Source organism: Onychomys torridus, chromosome 5 (assembly GCF_903995425.1).
Source record: "Onychomys torridus chromosome 5, mOncTor1.1, whole genome shotgun sequence".
Classification (NCBI taxonomy): Eukaryota; Metazoa; Chordata; class Mammalia; order Rodentia; family Cricetidae; genus Onychomys; species Onychomys torridus.
The window spans coordinates 14,164,672-14,191,179 of NC_050447.1; the positions used below are offsets into that span (position 1 = coordinate 14,164,672).

Consider the following 26,508-nt stretch of genomic DNA (forward strand, 5'->3'; position numbering starts at 1 on the left):
CCTGTTGCCTGCAAGATGTAGCACTCTTGCTCCAGCACCACATGGGCCTGCACACTGCCATGCTCCCTGTGTGATGACAATGGACAGAATCTCTGAAACTGTAAGCGAGCCACCCCAATTAAATGTTTTCCTTTATAAGAGTGGCTGTGGTCATGGTGCTTCCTCCCAGCAATAGTAAACCCTAACCAAGACAGAAAACTTCCAACGTTTTTTTAGAGATCATCACAAAGAGCAAAGTTATGTTTTTCACAGAAATGTAGCCCATTGGAATCACCATGGAATCCTTGCTCTTGTGTGTCACAGAACCTAGTCCAGGATTCCTCCTACAGCCTTGGCTGGGAGGTGGCTATTGGCAGGCACTCCACCACTGAGCAACACTACCAGGAAGTGGCTGTTGACTGCTATGCACAAAGGTGGAAAGTAACCAGATCAGGACTGCACTGAAGTGGGACCTGTACTGGAAGCAGGGGACCAGAAGGGACTGGGGATGCCGTCAGAGGTCCTGGTGTCGGGGCTGCCGCCACTTGACACATCATGATGTGGTCTGAGCTCCACTGCACATACTGGTGCTTTCCTTTCCCTTCCTCGAATGGTGCCCGTCATGGTCTCCACCTGCCCATGGTGCCCATCATGGTCTCCACCAGTCCAACTGAGTCTGTGCTCAGGGTCTTTGTTGTTTTCTGTAAGTTTACATTAGGCCTATGATTTATCTTGTGCTAATTCTATCTGCTCTGAAACAAGGTGGAGGTTCATGTTTTGTGTAGCAGATGGAGTGTACTATTTTCTGTGCCACATCATAAGCGACCACACTCTTACTCACCTGATAAACACATACTTGTGATCTTAGTTCCTGGGGGTCAGGAGTTTGAGTGGCCGAGCCTCTCCCATACCACCACCAGGGTGTGACCACGCCGTGTTCTCCTCTCCTCTGAGGGCCGATGACAAAGAATCCACTTGGAGTTTATTTGCGCTGCTGGCAGAACTTGCTTGCCTGCAGTTGTAAGAGCAAGGGCCCAGCTTGTCACAGGCCACCCTCTGCTCCTAACGGACCCTTGTTTAATGAGCCTCCCAAATACACCTGTTTTCTCATCAGCCAGTGAGTAGTCTGTGGCAGCTGCTTAGGACATGGTGCAATATGTCCTTGGGGACGGTATCCCTGCCACAGGACCCACTCATACTCAAGGTGTGAACCACCAGGCAAACGTCACCATTCCTTTAAATCTCCCTGCTGTGGGGACACACCAATGAGTGTGCACCCATTTCGAATCCACCTGTCCCTGTGTGTATCTGTTAGCCAAGAACATGGGGTCTGGATGACTAGCTTTAGACTGGTCATCTAACCAACTTGAAGCCAGGGAATGTGAGTCCTCCTTTATGTTTTGTTTTTTAGGGTGCCTGGTTTGTGATAGGGGCTCACCCTGTAGCCCAGGCAGGGCCCAAACTCAAGATCCTCCTGTTTCTGCCTCCTTTATGTAAGCTACAGTTAGTAGAACCCTTTGCCAACCTGCAAGGAAGGACTCCTGCAATCAAGCAGGCTTGGAGAGCAGTAGTTTTCAAAGATTGGCCCCTGACCCATCCTGGGTTGGGACCCCTTCTGGGAGCTTGTCCACAGAAATTCTGTGAGGCTTTGATGGGGTGGGAGCATCTGAAGAATAACCAGTAGCTCCTTTCCTGGTGCTGGTCCTAGCTCTGAAGATCTGGATACCCCTTAGAAATCTGCTCTGCCCTCAGCCAGGTTGAAAGGGTGTCAGCAACCAAGTTTCTCCCAGATACATCTTGTATCCAGCAGCTGCTTCCTGCCATCAGGAGTCAGGGAGATGCTGGCCAAGTAGGTGGCCAAAGCCACTGCCCACGAGGACAGGCCTTGCACACTGCTCTCGGCCAAGTGTCCCCATGGCCCTGTGCCTGTCTTGCATGCTGCCAAAATCCATGGCTGAAGCAAATGGTAGTGACTTTGCCCCAGGGGCTCACAGCCACCCAGTCCAGCAGTAGTGAAGACACTCACATGTGTCACAGTCTGAGGCACTGGCATCCATGGAGGGGAAGAGTGAGCTCAATGGAATCCATAGCTGAGCTGGAGCCAGGATTGGGGTGTCCTTGACCAAAGAGGAGATGTCTTGTGAATGACAGTCAAGGGACTTTCTACTGCTGGTGACCTAGTCACTCTTCAGTGATCAGAAGGCACCTCTGGAAGCAGGAGGTTCTACTCTGGACAGATGGTGGCAATTATGGTTGGGAGGACAGGGCAAGAGCAAGCTTGTTGGCTGGGTGCTGCAAAGGGACCTGGGATATAGGCTTGTTGGAATGTGACTCTCTTAAGTTCAAGTTAAAAATATAAAACTTTGTATGCATGTGTGTGTGAGTGGGTATGTGAGTGGCAGTGGGTGGTGGTGGGGCTCAATCCCACATTCAAATCCTTATGCACTACAGGCACAATACAACCTTCTTTATGTTCACTTTCTCTGGTCTACCAAATGGGCACATGGCTCCAAAACCCTTTTTCCTAGGGAGCTGTGGTGTTGGCTTTCTGTAGTCGGCTCTCAGGAGGTCCCTCTTGGGGCTACCTGGGTGAGAAGGCCAAGCCCCATGGAAGGTAAGTCCCACTTGGCCCAGGGGCCTGACATCCTGCACAGGGGACTTCCAGCCTGCCTTGACTGTACTCTGCCTGATTCTTTTCCTTTTGTACGGCCCTTGTCAGCCCTGTGCTGAAGGAGCCAGGAAAGACTTCAAAGCCTGGTAGAGGACCAAGCTCATGGGTATCACAGCAGAAGTGAGAACTGAGGGATGGACGGGACTCTGGCAGCTGACAGTCTTTTCTTCTGGGTGTCGCTGATGTAGAATGTTGGTTTTTGACAATTTAGCAAGCCATGTGCTTATGAGCTGTGTTCTTTCCTATATGTCAATCATGTGTCCACAGAGTTTCCCAAAGAAAAAGGAACTTGCCCACATTGATATTTGGGCTTTGAGGGAATACACTGACAGTGGTTTTTTTTTTTTTTTTTTTTTTTGGCTTTCCTTCCTTCTTTCCTTCCTTCCTTCCTTCCTTCCTTCCTTCCTTCCTTCCTTCCTTCCTTCCTTCCTTCTTTCTTTCTTTCTTTCTTTCTTTCTTTCTTTCTTTCTTTCTTTCCTTTCTCTTTCTTTCTTTCCTTCCTTTCTCTCTCCCTCCCTCCCTCCCTCCCTTCCTTCCTTCCTTCCTTCCTTCCTTCCTTCCTTCCCTTTCTTTCTTTTTTGTAAAAACAGGTGGACCAAGTCAAAGCTCTGAGTGATTAGGAGACTCTTTAATGGAGGTTACATGTTATGCCATTAGAAAAAAAATGAGTATTTGTCCCTAAAAAAACCCTCATTTGCTCTATGTGTGCATGAGAGAGAGAGAGAGAGAGAGAGAGAGAGAGAGAGAGAGAGAGAGAGAGAGAGAGAGAGAGAATTTCTAGGGATGGATCCCAACCCAAGACCTTGTGTATGCTGTCCAACAGATAGACACCACCTAGCATCACTTCAGACCTCTCACAAACAGGAATCATGCATTTTCCCCACTAGGAAGGAAGGCCTTCAGATTGACTAACCATGGAATGCACACATGGAGACTGGTGATGGCTCCTTGCAGGGGTGATCACCCATCTCAGGGGACTTGGAAAATGCATCTCTGTTATCTGGTCCAAGGCACCCTTGGGCCACCACACACTACTGACAGGCCAAGCCACTATGACCGCTTTCTTGAAACTCAGCAGTATACATTGCAGAAGCTACCCTGGTACTACCCTCAACACATGCTGCAACAGAGGTGGATTGGCTGGAAATTGAGGCCATGCTCCTATTCCTACTTCGGATGTTTCCATGGTGCAGAACAGGGCCCTAGAAGGACTTCTCAAATAGTAGAGCTCAGAGCCTGCTGCCTTTCCACAGGCCTCCACCTGAAGAAGGAAAGCAAGCCATAGCCAGGTCCTCTGCCCTGATCTCTCCAGCCTTGGAGCTTCTGAGCTCTTTGAACCTCCCCATGATGCCCCTTTCCTTGCCAGAACAGATCTCTTAGGCAATGCCTGCCTTGCCTAGCCTGGCTCCTTCCCACATGCTCCATCCATCCACTTTTCTTGCCTAGACACCCATGGAGGTACACACCACAGATGTTTAGGCTTAGGTATTTGTGGAAGGTTACTGACATCATGAACTGACTGATGGCTGGCTATGACTACCCGGCTATGGCTCCTGGCACATTCAGTGGGTAGACACAGTGCTGTTCTTGGAGCATGGAGTCTGTGACACGGGTGTCAGCTCTGCTGTCCTGTTTCTCACCTGCACAGAGAACTATTTCTGCTAATCCTGCTCTTCTGGTTACTGTAGAAGAGGGTCACTATGAGATGCTGGGCAGTGCTGGCTGGGCATGGGGAGGACAGCAGAGGACACCTGAACACAGAGGCCTGGGCCATCCATCTGGGAAGCAGAATGCCTCATGGCCATCTGGGTTGGAGCTTGCTCTCAGGCCCTGGATCCACGATGCTAATTTCTCTGGTTATCTGTGACAGGGACTTGGGGCTGCCATGCCTGCTGGGGTAATTTAGGCTAAGGATACTAGGGTAGCAAACAGATGCATGTCTGGGTCAGGATGGGAGCTACCTATCTCGGCCAAGGCCATTTCTACAGCAGTCCAGGACCTCTCCCCATCAGCACCCCCAGTGCCCCCACAGCCAGGGCTCTGGAAGGGTACAATTGCTCTCCATTGTCCACCCAGAAGGGGCTCTGGCTGGTTTTGCTCTTGGAGGTTCTGAAGGCATCAGATAATGCAGAACACTCGAAGGGAAAAGCCACCCTCATCTTCTGAACAAATGGGGGATAAAATGGGAGTTCAAGCCTTGCCTCACCTGATGGCTGGTGGTTGTGGACAGCCAGTCAGTTGGGCCTCCATACACCATGAACAATGGCTGAGCAAGGTAACCAGCTAGTTTGGTGAAAAGACCCAGCTGTTCCTTCCCTTGTTTCTTTCTCCAGAAATTGTCCTGGATGAGATTAGTGGTTTCTTCCAGGAGGTGGGGACACAAGGTACAGACAGTGAGCAGGAAGGGCATTCAGTGGCAGCCAGCACAGCAAGTGCTGAGGGGCCAGCTTCGAGGCTTGACACTCAATCCCGATTGCATTGTCCCTCCCCCTTTCTGTCTTTTGAGTCTCACATTATAATCAGGCTTGGCCTCAAACTTGAGGCAATCCCCCTGCCTCAGCCGAGGCACACACCACGATTTCAGGTATACACAGCCACACAGCTTGCAGTAACAATTCAGTAGGATAGCAGAGATCAGCTCTGAGGACATGTTGGGATCCATGTCATCAAGCCTCCCTGAGAAATTGGGGAACTTTCTCAAGGTTACACAGCACTAGGTGTGTTAGACTAGGGCCCACACACTCACCCTTGTGCCGTTCTGCCTGCCTCCTTCCATCCTTTAGCACTACCTCTGTGATTTCTTTAGGGTAGAAGGGACTCTAAAGCAGAAGTATCCAGTGGGAAGGTGGTATTGGGGCTGTTTTCTGTGGGTACTGGGGCTGTATTGGACCCTTTTCAGAGGGCCCACATGCCTTGCCGGTAGAGCCCCTGCGGACGGGACAGCCGTTCTCTGCCTGTGGGCCACTCAGGAGGACCCTTCTGCTGCTGCCTGTTTCGGGTGGTGGCAACTTGAGCCTGATCCATGAGACAGACATGGCAGTGCAATGCGGGTCTGATTCTTCTGCTGAGAGCAGTGACAGAGGATGGGTCTGACCTCCAGACTGGGTTCCAGACTGTGGCTGAGCAGGGCCAGGTGGGGACCCAGAGATAGCAAGCAAATGCTTAGAAGCTGCAGTCTGCAGTGGAGAGTCCTGGGATTTGCAGCGAAAGCCGCCGAACAGGAGGAGGAGGAGGAGGAGGAAGGGCGATTTCGGCCCCTGGGCTGCATCTCTGACACTGGCTGAAGAACTCTGGCTCAGCGGCTTCCCCAGAAGTCACTCCTGGCAGCACCATGTGTCTGAAGAATGGAAAACTGAACTGCTTTGAGTTCTCAAAACTTGTGGAGCAAAGCATGGTGGCCCTCACCTGTAACTCCAGCACTTGGGAAGCTGAGGCAGGAAGACTGCCATGAATTCAAGGTCAGCCTGGACTAGAGAATGAGATTGTCTGAAAACAAAATCACAGAATCCTGCCAGGCATGGTGGCACAAGCTTGTAATCCCAGGCTAGGGAGGCAAGAGGATAGTGTTTAGGGCCAGCCTGTGCTATAAAACCAGTTTCAGGCCATTCTAAGCTATTTAGCGTAACTCTGTAAAAACCAACCAAACCAACAAAATAGTGTGCTTCCCGTCTCCTCCTACAGCAACAGTGCTGGGTGTCTCCCTCAGCACAGGACAGTGGAGGCATTTCCTTTCATGAAAAGGTGGAAGAGGGGTAGGTGGGGCAGCAGGAAACTTGGTGGGGGTGGGGCTCTCCTGAGCAGGACAGACTGGGTGCCCATCTGAGTGTGCTATTTGCACAAGCCTTTGGGACCTTCCTAAACATTAAGCTGGATGTCTCCCATCCAATCTGCCATGCTCTACTAAGGACAGTGAGGGGCTTCACTCAGAACAGACGCCAGACTTCTAGGGATTAAGTCCAACATGAAAACTGCTTCAGCAACAGGGAGCACTTCCTTGACAAAGGAAGCTTGGGACTCAGGGCCAGGATTCTCTTGCTCATGCTTCTTCCCCATGACAGAAAACGGTGCTAATGGCCGTGAGTGGATCACCTCATGGCACCCACCCACAACGGGGAAAATCTCTGAGGAAGAGTAGTGTGTGTGACTTTGGATGTTTCTATCTGGTCAGGATCCCAGGTCTGGGCAACTCTGCCCAGGATGCCCTGTGCTAAAGCCCCTAGGGAAGGGAGACCCAGTGAGTCGGGCAAGCAAACCCACCCCTAAACCTAACAGAGGTGGGTCGTATCTCTGAAACATGATCACCAAAGTTCCTCCAGGGACCTGCTGCTGAAGCCACAGTCAAGAAGACACCATCCTCCAGTTCACTTGAACAGACATTTATTGAGCACCTACCAAGTGCAAGGCACTGTTAGGTGCCACAAGAAATACAGAGTGACCATATGGTCCCTGCCCGCGAGGAGCTCACAGTCTAGAGGGAGGCAACACAGTACACAGTTGGCTGCAGCTACACCTGCCAGAGTGGCAAGAGCCAGAAGCGAGACACCAAGTGTTGTGGGGTCACAGAATACCACAGGGCTGCTTCTGTTCAGAGCACAAAGATGACTCAGGGCTGGGCCTTTGAGGAGGGAGGCTGGAGGGCAGAAGGGCATTTCTAGAAGAGAAGCAAGCATGGATAGGGCCCACTGGCACCCCAGAGCTGGGTGGCTGGAGTGAGCATCATGGCAGGGGTAGAAGGTGGATAGTCAAGTATAGCCATGGGGCAAGAGCCATGGACACTAGGCTCAGAGGGTAAGAACTGGTGTTCTGGTCGCAGCTGTAGATCACTGAAGAGGAAGAGGATAACGTAAAATCGTCTTTTAGATGAACTCGGAGCCCTGTGGAGTCTGGGAGAGGGGAGAGCTGTAAAGTGGCCTAGTGTTAAGGGACCAATGAGGGACCAGTGTTGTGGGGGATGGTGGGAAGTGGTGGGCAGTAGCAAGCCAAGGGCCATGAAGGCTGCAAGGGACCTCTCAGGGATAGGTGAGAGAAAATGACAGAATGGAGGCCGAGCTTCTGAGAGACCAGATCCCACAGGGCTAGTGACAGGAGTGTCACCACAGCAGATGGCGGCATGAGGGAAGAGTGCAGCTTCTCAAAATGCAGTTCCAGACTGCCAACTGGGAGCAACTCGGCGTGCATGCAGGCGGAAGTGGCGAACCCCCAGGCTTCCCTCTAGAGCAGAGTCCACACGGCAGGGTGCTCTGGGACAACCTGCACTTTGGCAAGGGCTGCCCTTTCCACTGTGAGTCCAAGGGTGGCCCAGTCTGAGAACCACCTGTTGAGAAGCTGGGTGAAGGACTGGCCTTCAAGAAGAAAGGAACGAAGAAGGAAAATGGAAGAAATAAGGCCAATGGCCTCACTGTCTGTAGCTACATTAGTAATGAAACAGCAACCAGTGATCTCCAGGCTACACTGTGGACAGAAGCCAAGTTTACACACTCGGGAGTGGAAAAGTGGGAAGGCAGAGTGAAGCATCACCAACAAAATGCAGGGTGTTTTAACCTCAGGATCAAAGGTACTGGGGACTAGGAGGGAGGTGGTAATGCCAGTGAACGGTGCAACTGATGGACCCAGCTGAGATGGCTCAGAATGTGAGGATGGGGCAGGCTAGGCCCTGGCTGAGCCTGGTGCAGAGGGCATAGGGTCTGCATAGTTGCTCCTACCAGGGGGAGGGTCTAGGTACTTGGCAGTGGCAAGAAGGGGTGGAGTCCTCTTTTCTTGTCTTACACATTCACAAACCTATACAGACACAACTTCGTCCTGTCTCACAGCAAGACCCAGTAACACAGCTGAGCCTGCCAACAATGCTGCCACCACTGGACCAGGACAGCTACGGCAGCATGCACGTGTACAGAGACCGTAAGTTCATCAGCTACACTAGCTACTTATCCTTTCAACCTGTGTAAGCATCAGACACCTTGACCAATGACCAAAATTATCAGCCTCAGCTATGCTGACCACCTCACCTCATCCAAATGTCAGGATACACAGGAGGTAGAGGCACTCCACATAGGAATGCCAAGACACTCCAAAGTTTACTACTGTGGAGGCACTGAGGGATGGAGGTTGAGCATCTACAAGCACCTAGTGCAACAGAGCTTGGGATGAGGCAGAGAAGCAGGTTGTGAGCTTCCTTCAGTGGCTAGATAACTGGGCTTTAAATGCTACACCTAAATGTGATGGATTTCACAAAGAATCTAGAATTATATTCACATTATAATCTACAAAGTAATTAATGCCTCTCGGTTTCCTCCAACTACTTCTTCCCTCCTATATGGAGAAAAGGGTATCTCAGAAACAATACTAAGAACACAGAGGCTCACACAACTCGAAGTCAGGCTGCCTGTAGAGCTGAGGAAAGCCCATGCTCCTCCCTGCCAGCATCAGGATGAGGTACCTGAGGAGCACCCCAGCTCTCCTGGTTCCCAGGAATGCTGGACTGGGACTGAGAAGACCAGGAGGCCCTGGGGACAGCTCCACCTTGGCACCTTTGCTGTGCTCCGAAGCTGGGGGGAAGGGGGCACCGTGGTGGGTCTACTCCTGGACCTTGCCATGAGTCTTTGTTTTCTACTTACACAGACCTCTCAAACCCCCAAGTGACAGATGATACACAGCTCCCCAGCAGGCTGCGTCATCAATGAATTCCGGAGAACATGACTCAAGTGTTAAGTGTGTGGCCACCTAGAAAGCTCTGTGTTCATCTCCTGAGGGATGCAAGGATCAAATGAAACCAAGATACACACATGGTGACAGCATCCTGTGATCTACATAGTCCCTGCACCGCGGAGAACAAACCAGCACCAAGTCCTCGGTTACTAATTGTGGGACCAGGAGAAAGACACAATCTACAGGGCAGTGGGATTGACCATAAGGGCCCGGAGACAGCACGGATGGGAAACACAAAGCCCTTTAAAGGTCTAGGTGAGAGTCTAGATGCTAAGAATGACCAGGAAACGTTTCTCAGACACTGAATTCAAGCCACATTGAGAAGAGACAATACTGAGTAACTGGTTCTGACTCAGGAAGAGCTGCTAAGAGACCTCTAGAAAGACAAAAGAGGGAGCTAGCAGGGCTTTGAGACCCCTTCTGAAACTATTTATTGGCTTGGGTCATCCTTGAGAATAGAAAACTTTTTGGCAAAGCTGTACAAACTCCACATGGGGTCTTTCCCATACCCGTGGGCTGTGGACGCATGCTGGCCACAGTAAGGGGTTCCACACCATATTCTCCAATCCTACCTCACCTTCTGAGGCCACGGTAGCTATGGAGTCAGGTTGGGAGCATGGCGGCCTTGGCTGGTGAGTGCATTAAGGAGCTAGGCCAGTCAGGGAGTATGCAGGGACTCAGTTCCCTTCTCTGTCCAGCGGAGGGGAAGAAGATGGGCTGAATGGACTCTGCCGACAGTCAGGCACCAAGTGCCATCTAGTGGCTCCACTTCTCCACACTCACAGTGGCCTGCTGAGAAGACCCACAAGAATAAAGCAGGCCAACTCCAAGGAGAAAGGCAGGGGTGCACACACCATGTGAGTGGACAGGACAGATCACCTCAAGAAAATATACTTTAAGAGGTCTTGCTTTCCTTAAGGAAGCAACTCCTTTTTTTCTTTTTTTTCTTTTTTAATTTTATTTAGAAAGGCTAACCATATTCATTTGTCAATTTTTCTTCAGCTTTAAGGAAAATAGTTTAAAAAACATAAAATTGTAAATACACTCAAGAGTAACTGCTATTAAACAGTTCTGAACAGGCAGAAAATGTACTTTCCTTTACAGAAAATGTTAAATCTGTAATAGCAGCATAATTTATATATAGAAAAAAGCTGGCTTTGAAAATCCAGATTTTTGTATACATAAAACATCTTCCTTCCTCTTTTTCCTATCCAGCATAGCAATGTTCACTCTGGGAAGGCTTCTTCCCACTACGGTACTTCCCAGAGTTGGCAGCTCCCTCTGGTCCCCAGCATCAGTGGGCTCTCAGCCTAGCTTTCAGTCCAATACCAGGGCAGACAGGGCATTCAGGTCTTTCATGTAGGGATGAGCTACCAGGATCTGGTCGATCTTCAGTTTTTGCTCAGAGTCAGGGAAGATCTTCAGTAGGGCTTCCCTCAGCTCGCTGGTCTCCGCAGAAGATCTCTGTGCTGGCATGAGAAGGTTCTGCTGTATACTGGGAAGGGTGGCCAGGGCTGTGAAGTGGGGCTGCTGAGGAAGCCAAGAGCTTGAAGAGGCTCCCTGGTTTCGGGAAGGAGGCTGGTGGCTGGTGTTGACTACCTGGGTGTTGGGGCTCCGGAAGCCAGGGTCAAACGTGTCCACATTTGGCAGGGCACTGAGTAGTGGCTGCATGTCTCTGTGGATGAAGGGGTTATGGTGAGAGATGCAGGAATACACCCTTTAAAGCACCTATGGCTAACACTGAGGGGCTACACGCTAGTTCTATGGTTTCTGAAGGCCAGAGGCCAGAGAACCGTGGGGAGGTGAAATCAGCTACCACAGAGTGGCCTATAGGGTACCGGCACCATTTCCAGACCCACGAGGGAACTAGCACCCTTAGGACGGACAGCCGCTTGCTTCCCAGTCTGCTATCTGAGGGCAGGCCACAACTGTTGCTTCTGCAAGGCCCCTGCTCTTCTGGAGGTGTTCACTGTGGGCAGTGTCAGCTGACAGACCTGGGGAGAAGCATCCCCTGGGCAAAGAGGTAACACCACCAGGCTCATGGAATCCCTATCTCTAGTGAGGTCTGGCTGGGGCATGTGTGCCCTCAAAGCATATGCACATGGTGCTGTATGTGCACCTAAGGGACACCTGCCCTGCTTAAAAACCCACCGATTCTAGCTGTAGTTGAGAACTGGGGCTAATAGTGTCATTAACAGGCTGCAAAAGCCCCAAAACCTTAACAGCATCCCCTCATGAGAGAGTGATGGCAAGTGCCACCAAGCACTTTGAAGATGAAGAGGGGAAATGACCAGCAGAGCTGATCCTGCCACCAGGCTACTGAAGGAACAGAACAGGTAGTGAAGAATCCACCTTTAGCTTGACCCAGGCCTCCGCTCAGCATAGGACCTACACAGCCTCAAACACAGGCCTTGAGGCCTGAAATGCTACCAGAATTGCCAATGTAAGACGTGGGATTGGAGGGTGAGCTGGACAAGTGTCCAGCAGGCTGTGGTGTGGACAGATAACCCTGTATGAGTTAACACCTCAGTTGTGTGTAAAAACCAAAGGCTCACAGACAAATGATCACAGATCAGGAAGCTCCAGTGTGCTGGTCCCCATTATAGAAGATCCCTGGGTGAAGATCAACCCATCTTGGTGCACCATCAAGTTCAAACTGATGGTCCCAAAGGCTCATGCTATAAATGACAATTAGCAGCCTTGAAAGATGGGAGAGAGTGTGCCTTCTCTTTTTAGGTACCCAGACCAACCCCATGCAAAAACCTGCCAGAAGGTCCACAGAAATATAGCTTATTTTGTTTTTAAAACAGAGAAGGTCTGCCATGGGGTTCGAGTGAAGGAGGCTGTAGTTAACAAGGTCACCTGAGAATCTTGAAGATAGAAATAACCTCTACCTGCCAGTGTCAGACAAATAAGCAGGCAGGCTTTCCCATTCAGTGATGGTAAGCAGTAGCTGTCACACACACCCCCCCCCCCCCCACCACTGTAGTGGGTAGCCATCCCAGCATTGGCCTGGAAGTTCCAACCCCCACTGAGGCTTCGGTAATGGTCACGCCCACAAGGCGGGGCAGAGGAGGAAGCGGAAGACCAAGGATCGGGAAGAGCTCGCTTGGTTCCCAGAGTCTGGACGCTGGAGGTAGACCGAGCAGAGTTCTCCAGAGAACACCGCTGGACTGCGCTATACCCTTGCCAGACCCTGTAACCTACCCCTTCATTTGTAAGTTACCCCACAAAATAAACCTCCCTTTTAACTACGTGGAGTGGCCTTAATAATTTAACCAATACACCACCCACACACACTCTCCCCCTGGCTCCTGTAATGATTGCTAAGCAGGATACATGGGCATTCACACTCAGAACAAAGGACTGCAGAAGGTACATGGGAAAGAATCCTATACAGTGAACCCGGGCAGCAGTGACGGACAAGTTATCCCTGGCTTAAAAACCGGCTTCTTCTGAGGCCCTCAGAATGTCTGTGCTCTCTTAGAATTAAAATGAAAAGGAGCCCCACACAGGGCAGGCCCAGACCCCAGGCAGAAGGATCAGAGTCTGTGCTCAGCCTGCCGACACAGAGGAAACAGTCTAAGGCAGGCAGGCAGGCCAAACAGAACTGAAAAAGTCCACACTGAAGATTAGCTTTCAACTGGCTTCTGTATCGGTCACATATCCCTAAGTCTAATTAAGGCTTAAAACAAAATTAAATGCCATTTCTAGTTTTCAAGGACAGCATCTGTTCCAAAGCACAACATTTGGTTAAAATAAAAAACCTTTGACATACAAGGGGGTACATAGAAATACCTAGGAAAGCCCTCCTTTCGAAGAAATTCTTCTAGCCGAGGTCCGTTTCTCCCCAGAGGGTCGTCAGGAACCATAAATATGTCCCCCACAAACGTGTACTGAAGCAGTCTACAACACAGAAAGCCACAGTGCTGACAATCAGTGCCCTTCACTGCTGTAGGAAATGGAACAGTTCTCAAAGGAGCCACCCCATTTGGGGGCAGTCGTCAGTCTAAAATTTTTGATTGTTAACTGTCTGAGGGAAGCAACCCCATATGCAAGTGAATCCGTTTTAACTTCTGTTGTGGACACAGTCATTCGAGAAGCTTTCCTCAGCTGCCCACAGATCTCTTCCAGACGCCAGCCAGGTATTTTCTACCAGATGAGCAAACACGATTAAAGACATCTGCTTGGGCTCAGCAGGTGTGCCAAAGTGAAACTGAAAACAAGTGTGTTCACAGGTAAACCTCTGCTTTTTAAAAGTGAAAACAACATCCGAGGCAGAGGAACCCAAGGGTGATCTGGCATTACTCATCCAGGACAGGGGACCTGGGCCTTCTCAGCAGGAAAGTCTTGCTAGGCACACCAGAGGCCACTGTACAAGACATAAAGAACTGGCTGTGATGGCAGTACCTGCTTTTAAACCCGGCAGGAGAGGTAGAGCCTGCCAGAGCTACACAGTGAGCTCCCGTCTCAAATAAATGAATACATAAAACTAAATTCAATCAAAACCCCTAGTGTCTAGGTCTGTGATGCACATTTTGGTTTCTGAGTTGCTTCTGTGAGGTCTGAAGCAGTGGGTTGGTTTGAGCCTCCTTGTGTATAGAATCGAGTCTAACACACACCACAGTGTCGGAGAAGTTCAGCAACTTATCCACTGTGCCCACCAGGTCAAAGGTCAACTCTCCTCTATCCATCACCAAGACCTTTTTTAGCAACACAGAGCTCAAAATGTCTGAAGTAATTCATTTTCATCCAAGAGTTTGCAGCCAGCTTTCTCTTTCTTTTAAAAATTTAGTTACACTGTTTACTTATTTGTGTGCTGGCAACTTTCCTGAGCCCACTACCCTGGCAAGCAGCACGCTGAGATAAAACGCAAACCAGAAGTAAACAACAAACTTCCCATCAAAGCAAAGAAGAAAAGATTACCTTCTTGTGATAATTTCTCTCCAGGACACTGACTCAGTCACAAACTCTCTGAAGTTGTCATTTGTCACAATTATTCCCCCAGTCTTGTCCGCTAGGTGTAGTAGGAACCTATGGTAAGAAGGGAGTTCAACATGAGCAACAGCATGCCTGGCTGAGAAGCCGTGCTAAGGAAACGAAAGGGTTTCTCCTTCTTAAGAAAATAGCCAGTTTGAACAAGGCTGGACACACAGAAGTAGGCCCCTGTCAACTGAAGATGGATAAATGATGAGTATCTCTGGAATTATAAGTGTTATTATAAAACAACTTTTTTCATGCAATCTAATCATACAAAAATGATTTCAACTATGATTCCTACATTTTCTATCAAAGATCCACCAATCAACTGTGGTAACAATGCATGAAGACTTGAGCAGAGGACAAGTTAAAGGTAACAGGCCTGTGAAATCTTTCAGCTTTCAGTTGCTCAGCTGGCTGAGTTTACTTCAATGTTAGTTGACAGTCAGCTTTGCAATTTAAAAAAACAATTCATTTTGTTTCGATTAAAGAAGACATCATTTTGGCCTACATATAGACATTTATTTACTCAGCGATGAAAGGACATATGGTGATGGAATGGTGTTTGCATTTTTAAAACACAGTTTTAGGGGTGCTGGGATCAAACTAAGGGCCTGGCGCAGTAGGCAAGTGTAAGCGTAAGCCAGGGTGCAGTAAAGAAGGACCAAGCCAGGCAGTGGTGGCACACGCCTTTGATCCCAGCACTCGGGAGGCAGAGCCAGGCAGATCTCTGTGAGTTCGAGGCCAGCCTGGGCTACCAAGTGAGTTCCAGGACAGGCACAAAGCTACACAGAGGAACCCTGTCTCGAAAAACCAAAAAAAACAAAAAAACAAAAAGAAGAAGGACCAAGATGACTGCTCCGGGTCTGGACAGCGGGGGACAGCCAGGGGCGTCTGGAGGAGCCCAGAGCAGAGAGAGAAAGCAGCAGACTGGCCACGGTCAGGGCTATCTCTCAGATGGGCTGGGAAGTAGGGGTCAGTGGAGACTTGACAGAGAGAAGCTGGAAAGAATGAATATGGAGAGAGAGGGTGAAGAGAGTGGGACCAGCCTGGGAGCTAGCAGAGGGGAGGGGAGGGGAGGGGAGGGGAGGGGAGGGCAGGGGAGGGGAGAAGAGTGAGGTTAGCATGGGGACTCTGATATTCATAACATGGACATGTTACTGGGGACTGGAGGAGCCCAGGTTAGCTTGGGGTTTGCTAGGTAATCACGGGCATAACCAAGGGAAGTGGCCCTTTCTGGTAGGCAGGAATGCTGCATATGTGAGCTTTTCTGACAGAAGTTCTTCTATAGTCCAGCTTGAGAGAGCAAAGACTGCCATCTTGGGGTCACTCACTGCCTTTTGGAGAACTGGGGACCCTTTTGGACTCTATCACTGAACTCCCAGCCCTGTGTTTGAGAGACAGGGTCTTAAGTCTCGCAGGTTGGCCTTGAGCTAAGCAGGTGAAGGTAACTCTGACCTTCTGGTGCTGGGATTACAGGTATGTAATATTACACCTGGCTTATCAGGGTGCTAGGGCCAGAACACAGGGTCTCATGTACATGGGGATGAAGGAGGAAGATTTAAATAATAAAGAATCTTGTTTTGTTGCTGAAGATTATCTCTGTTTAAACCCTCTTAAAATCCTTTTATGAGTAGCCAGGCATGGTGGTACACACCTTTAAGACCAGCACTTGGGAGGCAGAAGCTGGCAGTTATCTGTGAGTTCGAGGTCAGCCTAGTCTACATAGTGAGAATCTCTCTTAAAAAACAAAACAGAACAAAAACTGTGAAGATCATGGAAATGTTATTTCTAGAATAAGAACAAAGGCTGTGAAACAGAACACAGCTCACTGGAGTTCAAGGTGCACATGGCTGTTCTTCTTAGCAGTGGCTAAGTAGCAATGACTCCTAACTAGGACTTAACTCCATAGTTTCCAAGCTCTTAGGAACCTTGGAAAGTCAGTTTTGGTTTATTTTCACCCCCGTCCCCTGCCCCGCACCAGGAACTCAGGAACATATTCCAAGGTAGCTTAGAATTCACTATGTACTGAGATGACTGTGAATTCCTGAGCCTTCTGCTTCTGCCTCTAAAATGCTGAAATTACAGGTTTAAGCCACCACACTTGGCTGAGTTCCTTATTAACGAACATTTTGGTTTACTTCTAAAGGGCATGAATGCCAATGTGCTTTCTGCCCAGATGTCAGTAAAAGTAGATAGTGAGGCTTCTCATATTGCCCACCAGGACACACAACTATGTTCTTGGAAACCCATAAGCCAAGCCAAAGCTTCACCTGCATGTCTATTCCTGGGTCTGAATCCCCTGGCTGTGAGAAGAAAGCTGTGGTAGTAGAGACCTGCAGGCTTTTCCTGGACCTACTGGTCTAATTGCTTTTTCAACCAAGCAGCCCAGGGTTCCTGAGCCTGTGACAGTGCAACAGTGCAGACAAGAAATGCCCTTCCAGGACACATTCCTAGGACTGCTCCGAACTCGTGCTGCCCTCTCCCAGCTCTTCTCATGCTGTTCCTCGACAGCACCTGGATGTGCCCCATCTAACCCCGTCTTTCAGTGAGTGAAAGTTGGTAGTGGCCCTAAATCACCTCTTTCCCACTCAACCACAGACCACCATGGGTAACGAGTAAAGCAGTGCCCAAATTGGGAAGAGTGTGAAAATGAACAGGATAATGTAGAGAAGGAACAGATGAGTCAGCCCCAGGGCCCCAGGCACATGGCAGCACCAGAACAGTTGTAAAAACTACATAGCACTGGGTAAGCTTGGAATCAAAATTCCTCCTTTTGTGTGTGTGTGTGTGGGGGGGGGGATTTTACCACGTGACACAGAGATCCACTCACATCTATGATCTACATAGTGAATTCCAGGCCAGGGCTGCATGAGACCCTGTCTCCAAAAAAAAAAGGAAAACCAACTACACGAATCTGTCTTTTCTCACCTCAGATATACTTTACTAATTAAACAAAACCAAACCTAACACAATAGTGTCTTCGGTACCATTCCTAACCTCACACAGTGCATGGGCCTAGTAGTGATCTTCATCACAAGTTTGAAAACTAAGCCAAGCAGGTTCCTTCAGTGTACACCTGTTTGGTGGCAGGTAGCTGCCTCCTTACCACCCCACTCCCACCTTGGGAAGGAAAACAGCCCTTCATACCTGTCATCATGAGAAGCAATTCTTTCTCCAAAGACCATCCGGGCAGGAGTTAAAGATAATATTCCAAGCTCCTGGAGCTGGGTTAAGAAGTGCTGTTCTGTTCGTGGAAGAAGTTGATATGTATTCAGCAAAGGCTATCTTCCCAGATGTGTAAATAAATGAATGCAAACCCAAATATTTAACTTAGGGACTTGCAAAAATCTTTTTTCCTACTAACTCAATTTTACTAACTCACCAGATGAAGAAGAAAAAAAAAATCAAGTAAGACTCATACTCAGGCAAATTCTACATATGAACCAACTGGGTAGTTTTTAAACAAATAACCAACCAACCAATGTTAAACTCATTTGCCTCTTAAGACTAAACCATAAGCCTGTAATTAATTAATCCTGCCCCCAAAAACTTTTCCAAAGGTAAATATTACAAGTGGAATACAAAATCAGAAATGACAGGAGTCCCTGAAGAGTGGGAGTGGGAAGGGAGAGCCCTCTGGAAGCAGAGGCAGTGGCAGGAACAGACTGCTTTGCTCCAGTCGAGGAAGGCTGCGCACTCTCCAGCCCAAGTGTAGCCTCCTCTTCTAATTACTCTTAGCTGTCTGTGCAAGTCTTTACCGATTGTCACAGCAGGAGTAGTGACAGAAGGGAGGGCTGATGCTGAACTGTGGAGAAGCAGTCACAGGCAAGAGAAGCTGAGAGCTGATGCATAAGATCCCTGGGTTTGCATTTCCTACCAAAGCAGCTGCCAGGGACCTGAGCTGACCTGCCCAAATTGGGGGTTTCCTCCCTCAGAGCTGCCCAGTGTGTACGCCCTGAGACTTAGCTAGAAAAGGAGGGAGTCTGCCTCTCTCCTTGTGGATAAAGGAAGCTGGGGACACTCCAGAGTGGAGTGGCTTCAGCACTTCCACCTCCCTAGTAACTGTCACTTCCTGTTTCCATGCTGACGACTCTATAACCACATGTGGCATCCCTTCCCCATGTCACCTTTGCTTTCCAGGTGCCCTCACGTACTCTGCCTGCCCCAGCCCTTTCACCTTTCCTCTACGAGGGCCTAAACCAACAACCACCTCACAGTTCTCTGGATGTCTCATGATGCAGTTCAAACCTGTGTGTGGGGTCTGCAGGTTATGCCGTATGTAGTGTACGGCAAACAGAAAGGATTCCTAGTAAGCCATCAGACCTCTGAAAAGATGTATCTGGAGGCACAAAACTGACCAGGCAGCTATTTTAAAAAATACCCTTTAAATACTCAGAAGCCCAACCTAGTGGAGACACACACTTCCTAACAGCTCCACTAGCCTTCCACCCTTCCTAATCACTCTCGTTCACACTACAACACTCCTCAGCTGATAAGTGTGTCTAGTCTACTGCAGAGCCAAGGATGACTCTGATCTGCCTACCCCATCCTGAGTGCTGACATTACAGCTGTGGACCACCACACCGAGTTTTCAATCGCTAGTTTACCAGACAGAACCAATTTAGAATCTCGTCATTCAAGCTGTTGCCCATGTGCACGATTCTATTCTAATAGCTGAAATGTGTTGAAATTTGAAGCCAGTTCATTAAATATCTAACCAGACATACGGAAAAGTCACTGGGCCTCACCTGTGACGTTAGGATCTCGCCTTGTTCTCCACTGTGGTACAAACACAGTGATGTTTCTGTTGCCAAGCTTCCAAAAATATTCAACTGCAATTGCTATTCCACGGCAGCTAAAGAACTTTTTCAGACCATGGCTGGAAGGAAACATGGACAATTTCATTCAGGTTAAAGCACACGAAAAGCCCAAGTTTTACCACAGAAGAGAACAGTCATGCACAACAGAATCAGTACAAACATGCTCTTACTTTGCAAATTTGTTGTACAGTTTGCTACTTTGCACAGCCAAGTCAGACCTGCTGACTGAGTCCTTCCTGTATCTTTGAGTCCTAGTCTTTTCCTTGTATTTGACCAACTGGGTACGCTGTTTTGGAGGGTGGCAGGGTTGCTGTAATCTTTGTTTATTATCATAGGGGTTTAAAGCACATCCTATTGGAAAAAACTACTGCTCTTTCTAAGTTCTGTCTAATCACCGGCCTCTAAGAATTTTATCTTTTTTTGAGTGTGGTCTTTGTATGTCACTGAAGCTGACTAAAGCATGTGATCCCCCTTCCTCAGCCTCCTGGAGTCTCACATTACTGGTGTATACTTCCACATCTAGCCTAATGCGATTATGGAGTGACTATCCTGGTGGGGTTTTGTTGCTGTCTTGGTTTGCTGCTGGGTTAGGGATCAAACCCAGGTCCTCACACATGCTAGGTGGGCTTCACTACCAGTGTCCTTCTAAGAATCTCTTAGGAATTTAGTCACAGAAATTGTTGCTCAAGCAAAGACAGTTCAGTAGCTGGGACAATGCCTGTGCTGGGCCTGCCTATGGTTGAGGACAGGAATAAAGATGTGACCCTACTGCCACCACCACAGTGCCCAATGTCACTGCTACCTCTGGAGGGTAGGTGGGTGTACAACCCATTTTCCAGGGAACTAAAAAGCTCCCGAGTTTATAACTCATAAAGAACAAGATTCAAATGAAACTATCTAAAAAGACCATGGGGACATTCTGTACTGAATGAAGCAGAAAGCAGGAAAAGGTTAAACATGTAAGAAATGGGCTAGAACCTGTCCATCTGTGAAAGCCATCATGGTCACTGTCCCACTACTCAACTCTGCCCCAGCAATGTGACAATAGTCACAAACAACTGTAGATGACAAATATGGCTGAGTCCCCTACTCCTAAGACAGAAATGGGGCTGCACCCAGCCCAGTGTGTGACTTCCTGCTCCAGAAGACACACACACAAATGTACCTCTCTAGCAGGGCGGTGGAGTTGCATGCCTGTAATCCCAGCACTCGGGAGGCAGAGGCAGGTGGATCTCTGTGAGTTCGAAGACAGCCTGGTCTACGGAGCTAGTCCAGGACAGGCTCTAAAGCTACAGAGAAACCCTGTCTCAAACCCCGCTCCCCCCCCAAAAAAATGCACCTCTCAAGTCTGGTAGTATATTTCAAAATACAAAAAACAGAAACTGGCTGGAGAGATGGCTCATGCTTAAGAGCACTTGCTACTCTTGCAAAAGGGTGTGGGTTCGTCTCTTAGCACTCACCTGTGACTCAAACCATCTGTGACTCCAGGGGATCAGAAGCCCTTTTCTGACCAGGCATGCAAACACACACACACACACACACACACACACACACACTCATACATTAAAAAAAAAAAAAAAAAAGATCAGCTGGCTATATGGCTCCACAGGCAAAAGTACCACAAATGTACCATGGTGTGTGTACTCCACCCACACAAACACACCAAAATAAGTAAATAAATATAATAAAAAATAAATAAGTAACCCTTCATTCTTATCTCAGGCAGTTAAACAGAGGTGGAGGAGAGACGTCCTTCCCACACACATCCTGCCAGGACTGGCTTCCAGGTTCCCTCCACATTTGACAGGTCAGAGAGAGAGCAAGCCAAGGCAAACTTTCCATAGTACACATGCCAGCCAGTGCTTGCTCTTGGGTGGTCTTGTTCCCAGCCCTCCAGGTTGCTAAGTCCCCTTGTGTACCTTCCCTACCAGCCCTCCGAGGGCTCAGTCCAGCCGTCCGGGGAAGCCCTTCCTGTCTCCTCACTTCCTGCTTCTATTGCACAGCGCAGGACAGAGTGGCCTGTCTGCGGTATGCAGGCAGAGGGTGGCTGTGCTGGAGCAGACTCACTGCCCACACCTGGCCAAGGCCCTTCCACTACCCCACAGTACAGTATGATGCCAACCCCATTTGCATCCCTGACCCTGGAGAGCAGGAAGGGCTGGATATGGACTGCGAAGCTGTCAAGAAAGTGCAAAGAGCAGCTCACAGTCCTCTCTGCTCGAGGATAAAGCCCACTCCTTTCCAGAGACCGTAGAAAGAAACTATCAGCCGGGCAGTGTCAGCACACACCTTTAATCCCAGCACTCAGGGGGCAGAGGCAGGCCTAGGTCTCTGTGAGTTCGAGGCCAGAGCAAGTTCCAGGATAACCAGTATGACACAGAGAAACCCTGTCTCAAAAAAAAAAACAGAAAGAAAAAAGACAAGAAACTATCAGATCTTATCCCAGAAAACACATGCAAGCAAACAAACCCACTGCTGATATGGTAAGGATTACCAGTAAGACACTTGTTCCTGGTGAAAGAGAGAGAGTAACTGGGGTTGTTTTTGTTTTTAAAGAATAAGCTATCACTCTGACTGGTTAATACCCAGGACAGGCCTGGAGTTCAGGCAGCCGGTCCTAACATGAAGCATGCACACACGCTCCAGGTAACCTGCGTGTCCTCCTCTCCTTAAATGCTCCACTGCCCACAACAGCAGGAGTGGACGGGACAGAGCACCAAGCTCCAGTGGCTGGGTCAGTGAAGAAAAGGAGGCCAAGGCAGATGGGGGGAATTCTGCTACCGTGGGCATCTTATAAGCTTGAGGAGGGGGTGACAAACTGTTTAAAGCAATAGTAAAGCAAATAGTTAAATATCCAGAAGCACCAATGCTGTACCAGTTTCCAGTGTTCTCTATGGTGAGATCACAGCAGCTTTCACTCTGAAGATTCCAGAGTTACAAACAGTGCTTCAGGGGTCGGGTTAGTAAATACACATTTTTATCTAGAAAATAAACTACAGAAAAAGGAAATGAGGGCTGATGTGACCAATCTAGCGTGTGTGTGGTCTGGGCTGAAGTCGCAGCCCTAGCAGGGAAAAGAGGAGTCAAACGGCTGCCACACTATTCCAGTCCAGGAGGACTCTACTTGTAACCCTCATACACCCTGGCTGGCTGAAGTGTGCTTAATCCTTGCTGCTTCTGGTCTCTGTAACAGAAAGGAAGTGGACAGGGAAGTGCAAACCAGTGGTCTACGCTGACCTAGAGAACGTATACTCAAACATCATAGACCAAATAAACCCCTGCTCCACATGCAGGAAAACACTGAGCCTGGAGGGTAGGCGTGTCAGCTTTCCAGGGAGATCTGAACTTGTTCCATGCCTCAGAAACAAGTTCAATTACTGGCTATTTTTCACATTATAGCAGCTAGTCAACATGTTTAAAACAGAGGAGGGCTGGGTGACAATAGCTAGCTAGCAATGGCTGTCAAACCAGGCAGGGCAGTGTAGGGAAATATTGTGGAAAGCCCTCTGACTTAACCAGGAAAGCATGGTTTCCTTCTAGCTTCTACTTAATAAAAATGGTTGTGGAACCTACTATAGAACGACCGGCAAGCAAAATGGATAGGACGTACAGTTCTGACAAGCGAGCGGGCAAACCCCATCTACACAGAAAATCACCAAATCAGGTGCTCTCACGCTGGAGTTTCAGCCACCACTGTGATGGCGTGCCAGACACCGCAAACATTTCCACTGACTCATCACTTGACTCACTCATGGTGGGGTGGGGGAACAAACTGAAAACATACATCACCAGCAGCATAAGGCAGGTATTTTGGAACTTTTCATGGTCTATATGAGCTGCATATATCATGCTGGACCAAATCAACAGCCATCCAGGGGAGAGTGGGAGGGGCTGCTTCAGGGTAGTTTACACCAATACCCTTGCAGGCTGTGGGTTTCCTTCCACACTACCATAGCACTTAGCTGTGCCAAATGGGCGAGGGTCACTCAGAAGCACTAATGTGTCCAATGACAACAAGGTCTTAACAGTCCAACCTCAACTTCTGTGGGAGACACAGGCAGTCCAGATGCTGAGGAAAGACAGGGCCCCAAGTTTAGGTGTGACCCTGGACAAGGTTCTTGTCACTTTGTGTCATGTAAGTTATACTCAATTCTTGCTCCAAGAAACTAGTATGAAGATTGCATTACAAAATGATGATGATGAAGAAGTAGTAGTAGTAGGAGAAGGAGGAGGAGGAGGAGGAGGAGGAGGAGGAGGAGGAGGAGGAGGAGGAGAAGGAGAAGGAGAAGGAGAAGGAGTAGTACCACCACCACCACCACGAAGCTGAAAATGAAGCTCAGAAGTACAGCATTTGCCTAATGTGTCTAAGCACCAAAGTTCAATTCTTACTTCCAAAAAACTCAGGAAATATCTGGTCTCAGTTAAACTGTGATCTAAACTGGTGGTCAGAGTGGCAGTCAGGTCATGAAGTTACAAGTGGCAGCAAAAAGCCAGTAAAAAATGCTAGTCTTTTACTCAGCAGCTCTTAGAGGAAGCCCACATGTCCAGAGCCCACAGCTGAGCATAGTTTGGTGGAACAGTCTAACTAAACTTACTCACTATGGAAACAAATGGTCTGTGTAAGAGCCAATCATCTCTGCCTTTGGGACTTTCTTTCTGAGATGATCCTCAGAACACTGGCATCTGATCTCAGGACTTCCCAACTCAAAGTCAAGTCCTACCCCTATTGGCATTTCCCCTCTCAGAAAAAGTTACCTTTGATTACTAAGTGTGGTGGTTTGAATAAAAATGGCCCTCATGGGTCCATAGGGAGTGGACTTGCTGGAAGAGGTGTGTGACTAGGGGATGGGCTTTGAGGTCTCAGAAGCTTAAGCCAGTAGTTTCTCTGCCTGCTTCCTGCAGATCAAGATGTAGAACTCTCAGCTCCTTCTCCAGCACTATGTCTGCCTGCTGATAATGGACTAAACCTCTGAGCTGTAAGCCAGCCCCAATTCAATGTTTTCCTTTATAAGAGTTGCTGTGGTCATGATGTCTCTTCACAGCAACAGAACCCTAACTAAGGTGAATCTACATCTAATTAACTACAACTATATCTTAGGGTAACATCCCCTTTTTAACATGTTGCTCTTAAACACCAACATCAGTAAATTGGAAGAAAAGTCAAATCCTCTAGAAATAATCAGTTTTCAAAACTAGTGAGTGGGCTGGAGAGCTGGCTAAGTGGTTAAAAAGCACTCACTGCTCTTTCAAGATGGTCAGCTCCCATCACCATCAAGCAGTTCACAACCATCTGCAACTCCAGCTCCAGGGATCTAACACCCTCTTCTGACCTCTGCAGGTACCAGAACACATATGTACAACCTCCCTGTACCCCTACCCATATACATAACTAAAAATGTTTAAAGAAATAAGGATAATAACTAGTCTCAGCAGTTAAGAATACTTGCTGTTCTTAACTAAGTTCAGTTCCTAGCACCTATGTCAGGTGGTTCACCGCCATCTGTTACTCCATATAGCACATATATATTATATACACACACAGACACAAACACAACCCATACAATAAACACATAAACAGATGTATGAAACAACTGAAAATATATACTAATAAAAGCTTGCAGGCTCTCTTTAAGTAATAATCATTGTTCTTCAAAAGCAACAGCACTATATCCAAGAGTGTCAGGAAATATGTGGTAGTGTTTTGGGTTGTCTCATGTCTGGGAAATGGGCAAAGTGGAAGGGATTAGATATGTAAAACATCCTGTCATGGCCAAACAGCACCGCTGTACATTCTAATAGTGAGAGATACTAGTTACTACTCCAAAAGTTGATGGATCAGTTGGTAAAGTGTTTTCTGAACAAGCATGAGGACTTGAGTTCAGATCCCCAGCACCCATTTCAAAAGTGAAGGTGGTGGCACACTCTTGTAATCCTAGTACTGGTGAAGAGGAAAAGACAGGAGGAACCCTGGAGTTCCCTAGCCAGCTGATCTAGCCAAATTAGTGAGCTCCAGGTCCAGTGAAAGACCCTAACTTAAAAACAATGAAGAAAAAAAACAAAAGCAAACCAAAAACCAAGGTGGAAAGCAGTAGAGGAAGACACCCAATATTAACCTCTGCTCTCTATATGCGTGCGCGCGCACGCACACACACACACACACACACACACACACACACACACACACACTCATGAACATCCAGCATGCACATACAAACATCATTACCAGGCTCAGCCTTGGTTCATGGGTGTTCTTATCGCTTCAACATCAATTTGTGAAATCTTTTCACATATAGAATCACGCCTTAAACTCTGTGTCATCACTTAGCTTAAGAACTAACAATGAGGAACAGGAGAGGTCTTGGAATACAAGTACCCAAAAGGCTTTTACAATTTTACTTAGATTTATCTACGGAGCTGTGGGGCATTTGCTGGGTTTCCCCCAACAGAGCTGCCAAAAACCAAAGAAAGATGATAATAGGCAGTACTGCTTGGAAATGAGGATACAGGTACAACAGTTTCACTCCCTATTTTTACATTTGCAACCTCTGATCTTCCCTGAGAAGGGATTCAGGAAAAGGCCACCACGCACAGTTCATATGGTACATGGGATAAAACCCAGGGCTTCATGAATGCTAGGTAAGCATTCTACCAACAGAGCTACATGTAGCTCCAGCCCAAACTGCCAAACTTCTAATATCTAAAATAGTGGCACTTTTAAAAAAATTTTTGACAGCAAAATGTAAACATACAATCAATATTTATTTTTTATAAAAGAAAAGCGAAACCATGCTTACACTTGTAAAAACCCACATTGCTAGGCATGGTAGCACACACCTTTAAAGCTTTGCACTCGGAAGGCAAGGTAGGAGGATCTTCATGACTTTGGGGCTACATAGTAAGACTTTGCTTCAAGATAAACAGGCCAGGTGTGGAGGCGTAAGCCTACAATCCCAGCACTTAGGAGGTAGATTGGATCTTTTGTGAGTTTAAGGGCAGCCTGGTCTTCACATGGAGCACTAGATCAGGGCTACATGAGACCCTGTTCCCAAACACAAGATACACACCAAAAGCTGTCAGGGCAGACCTAAAAGGTGGGTTGGAGGACGGCAAGCAAGCTTAAGGTACCAGAGAAGACCAAACCGGGCCTGGCTTGCACTCTTGCAGCATGGTTCTATGCTACCCTATGGCTGTGGACTTTCCCATGGGCAAGGCCGGCGCAGTTGCTGCTGGGGGCATCTCACCAAGCACACCAAGTTCATATGGGACATGACCTAAGAAGTGTGTGGCTTTGCTCCCCATTAACAGTGAGCTCTGGAGCTGCTCAATGTAGCCATGGACAAGCAGGTCCCA

At 48.3% G+C, this 26,508-nt stretch overlaps 1 protein-coding gene across 1 annotated transcript in view; it reads right to left on the minus strand.

Moving 5' to 3' along the window:
* Nucleotides 1–7,010: 7,010 nt before the first annotated feature.
* N4bp1 (NEDD4 binding protein 1) overlaps nucleotides 7,011–26,508 on the minus strand; it is a 51,072-nt gene continuing 31,574 nt past the window's right edge. Inside the window, exons 3-7 of the mRNA XM_036187627.1 lie at nucleotides 19,087–19,217; nucleotides 17,486–17,582; nucleotides 14,282–14,389; nucleotides 13,154–13,261; nucleotides 7,011–11,030 (exon numbers count right to left, since the gene is read on the minus strand). Of these exons, the coding sequence (XP_036043520.1) occupies nucleotides 10,673–11,030; nucleotides 13,154–13,261; nucleotides 14,282–14,389; nucleotides 17,486–17,582; nucleotides 19,087–19,217 (802 nt within the window). The 3' untranslated portion in view covers nucleotides 7,011–10,672. The remainder of the gene's footprint in view (nucleotides 11,031–13,153; nucleotides 13,262–14,281; nucleotides 14,390–17,485; nucleotides 17,583–19,086; nucleotides 19,218–26,508) is intronic.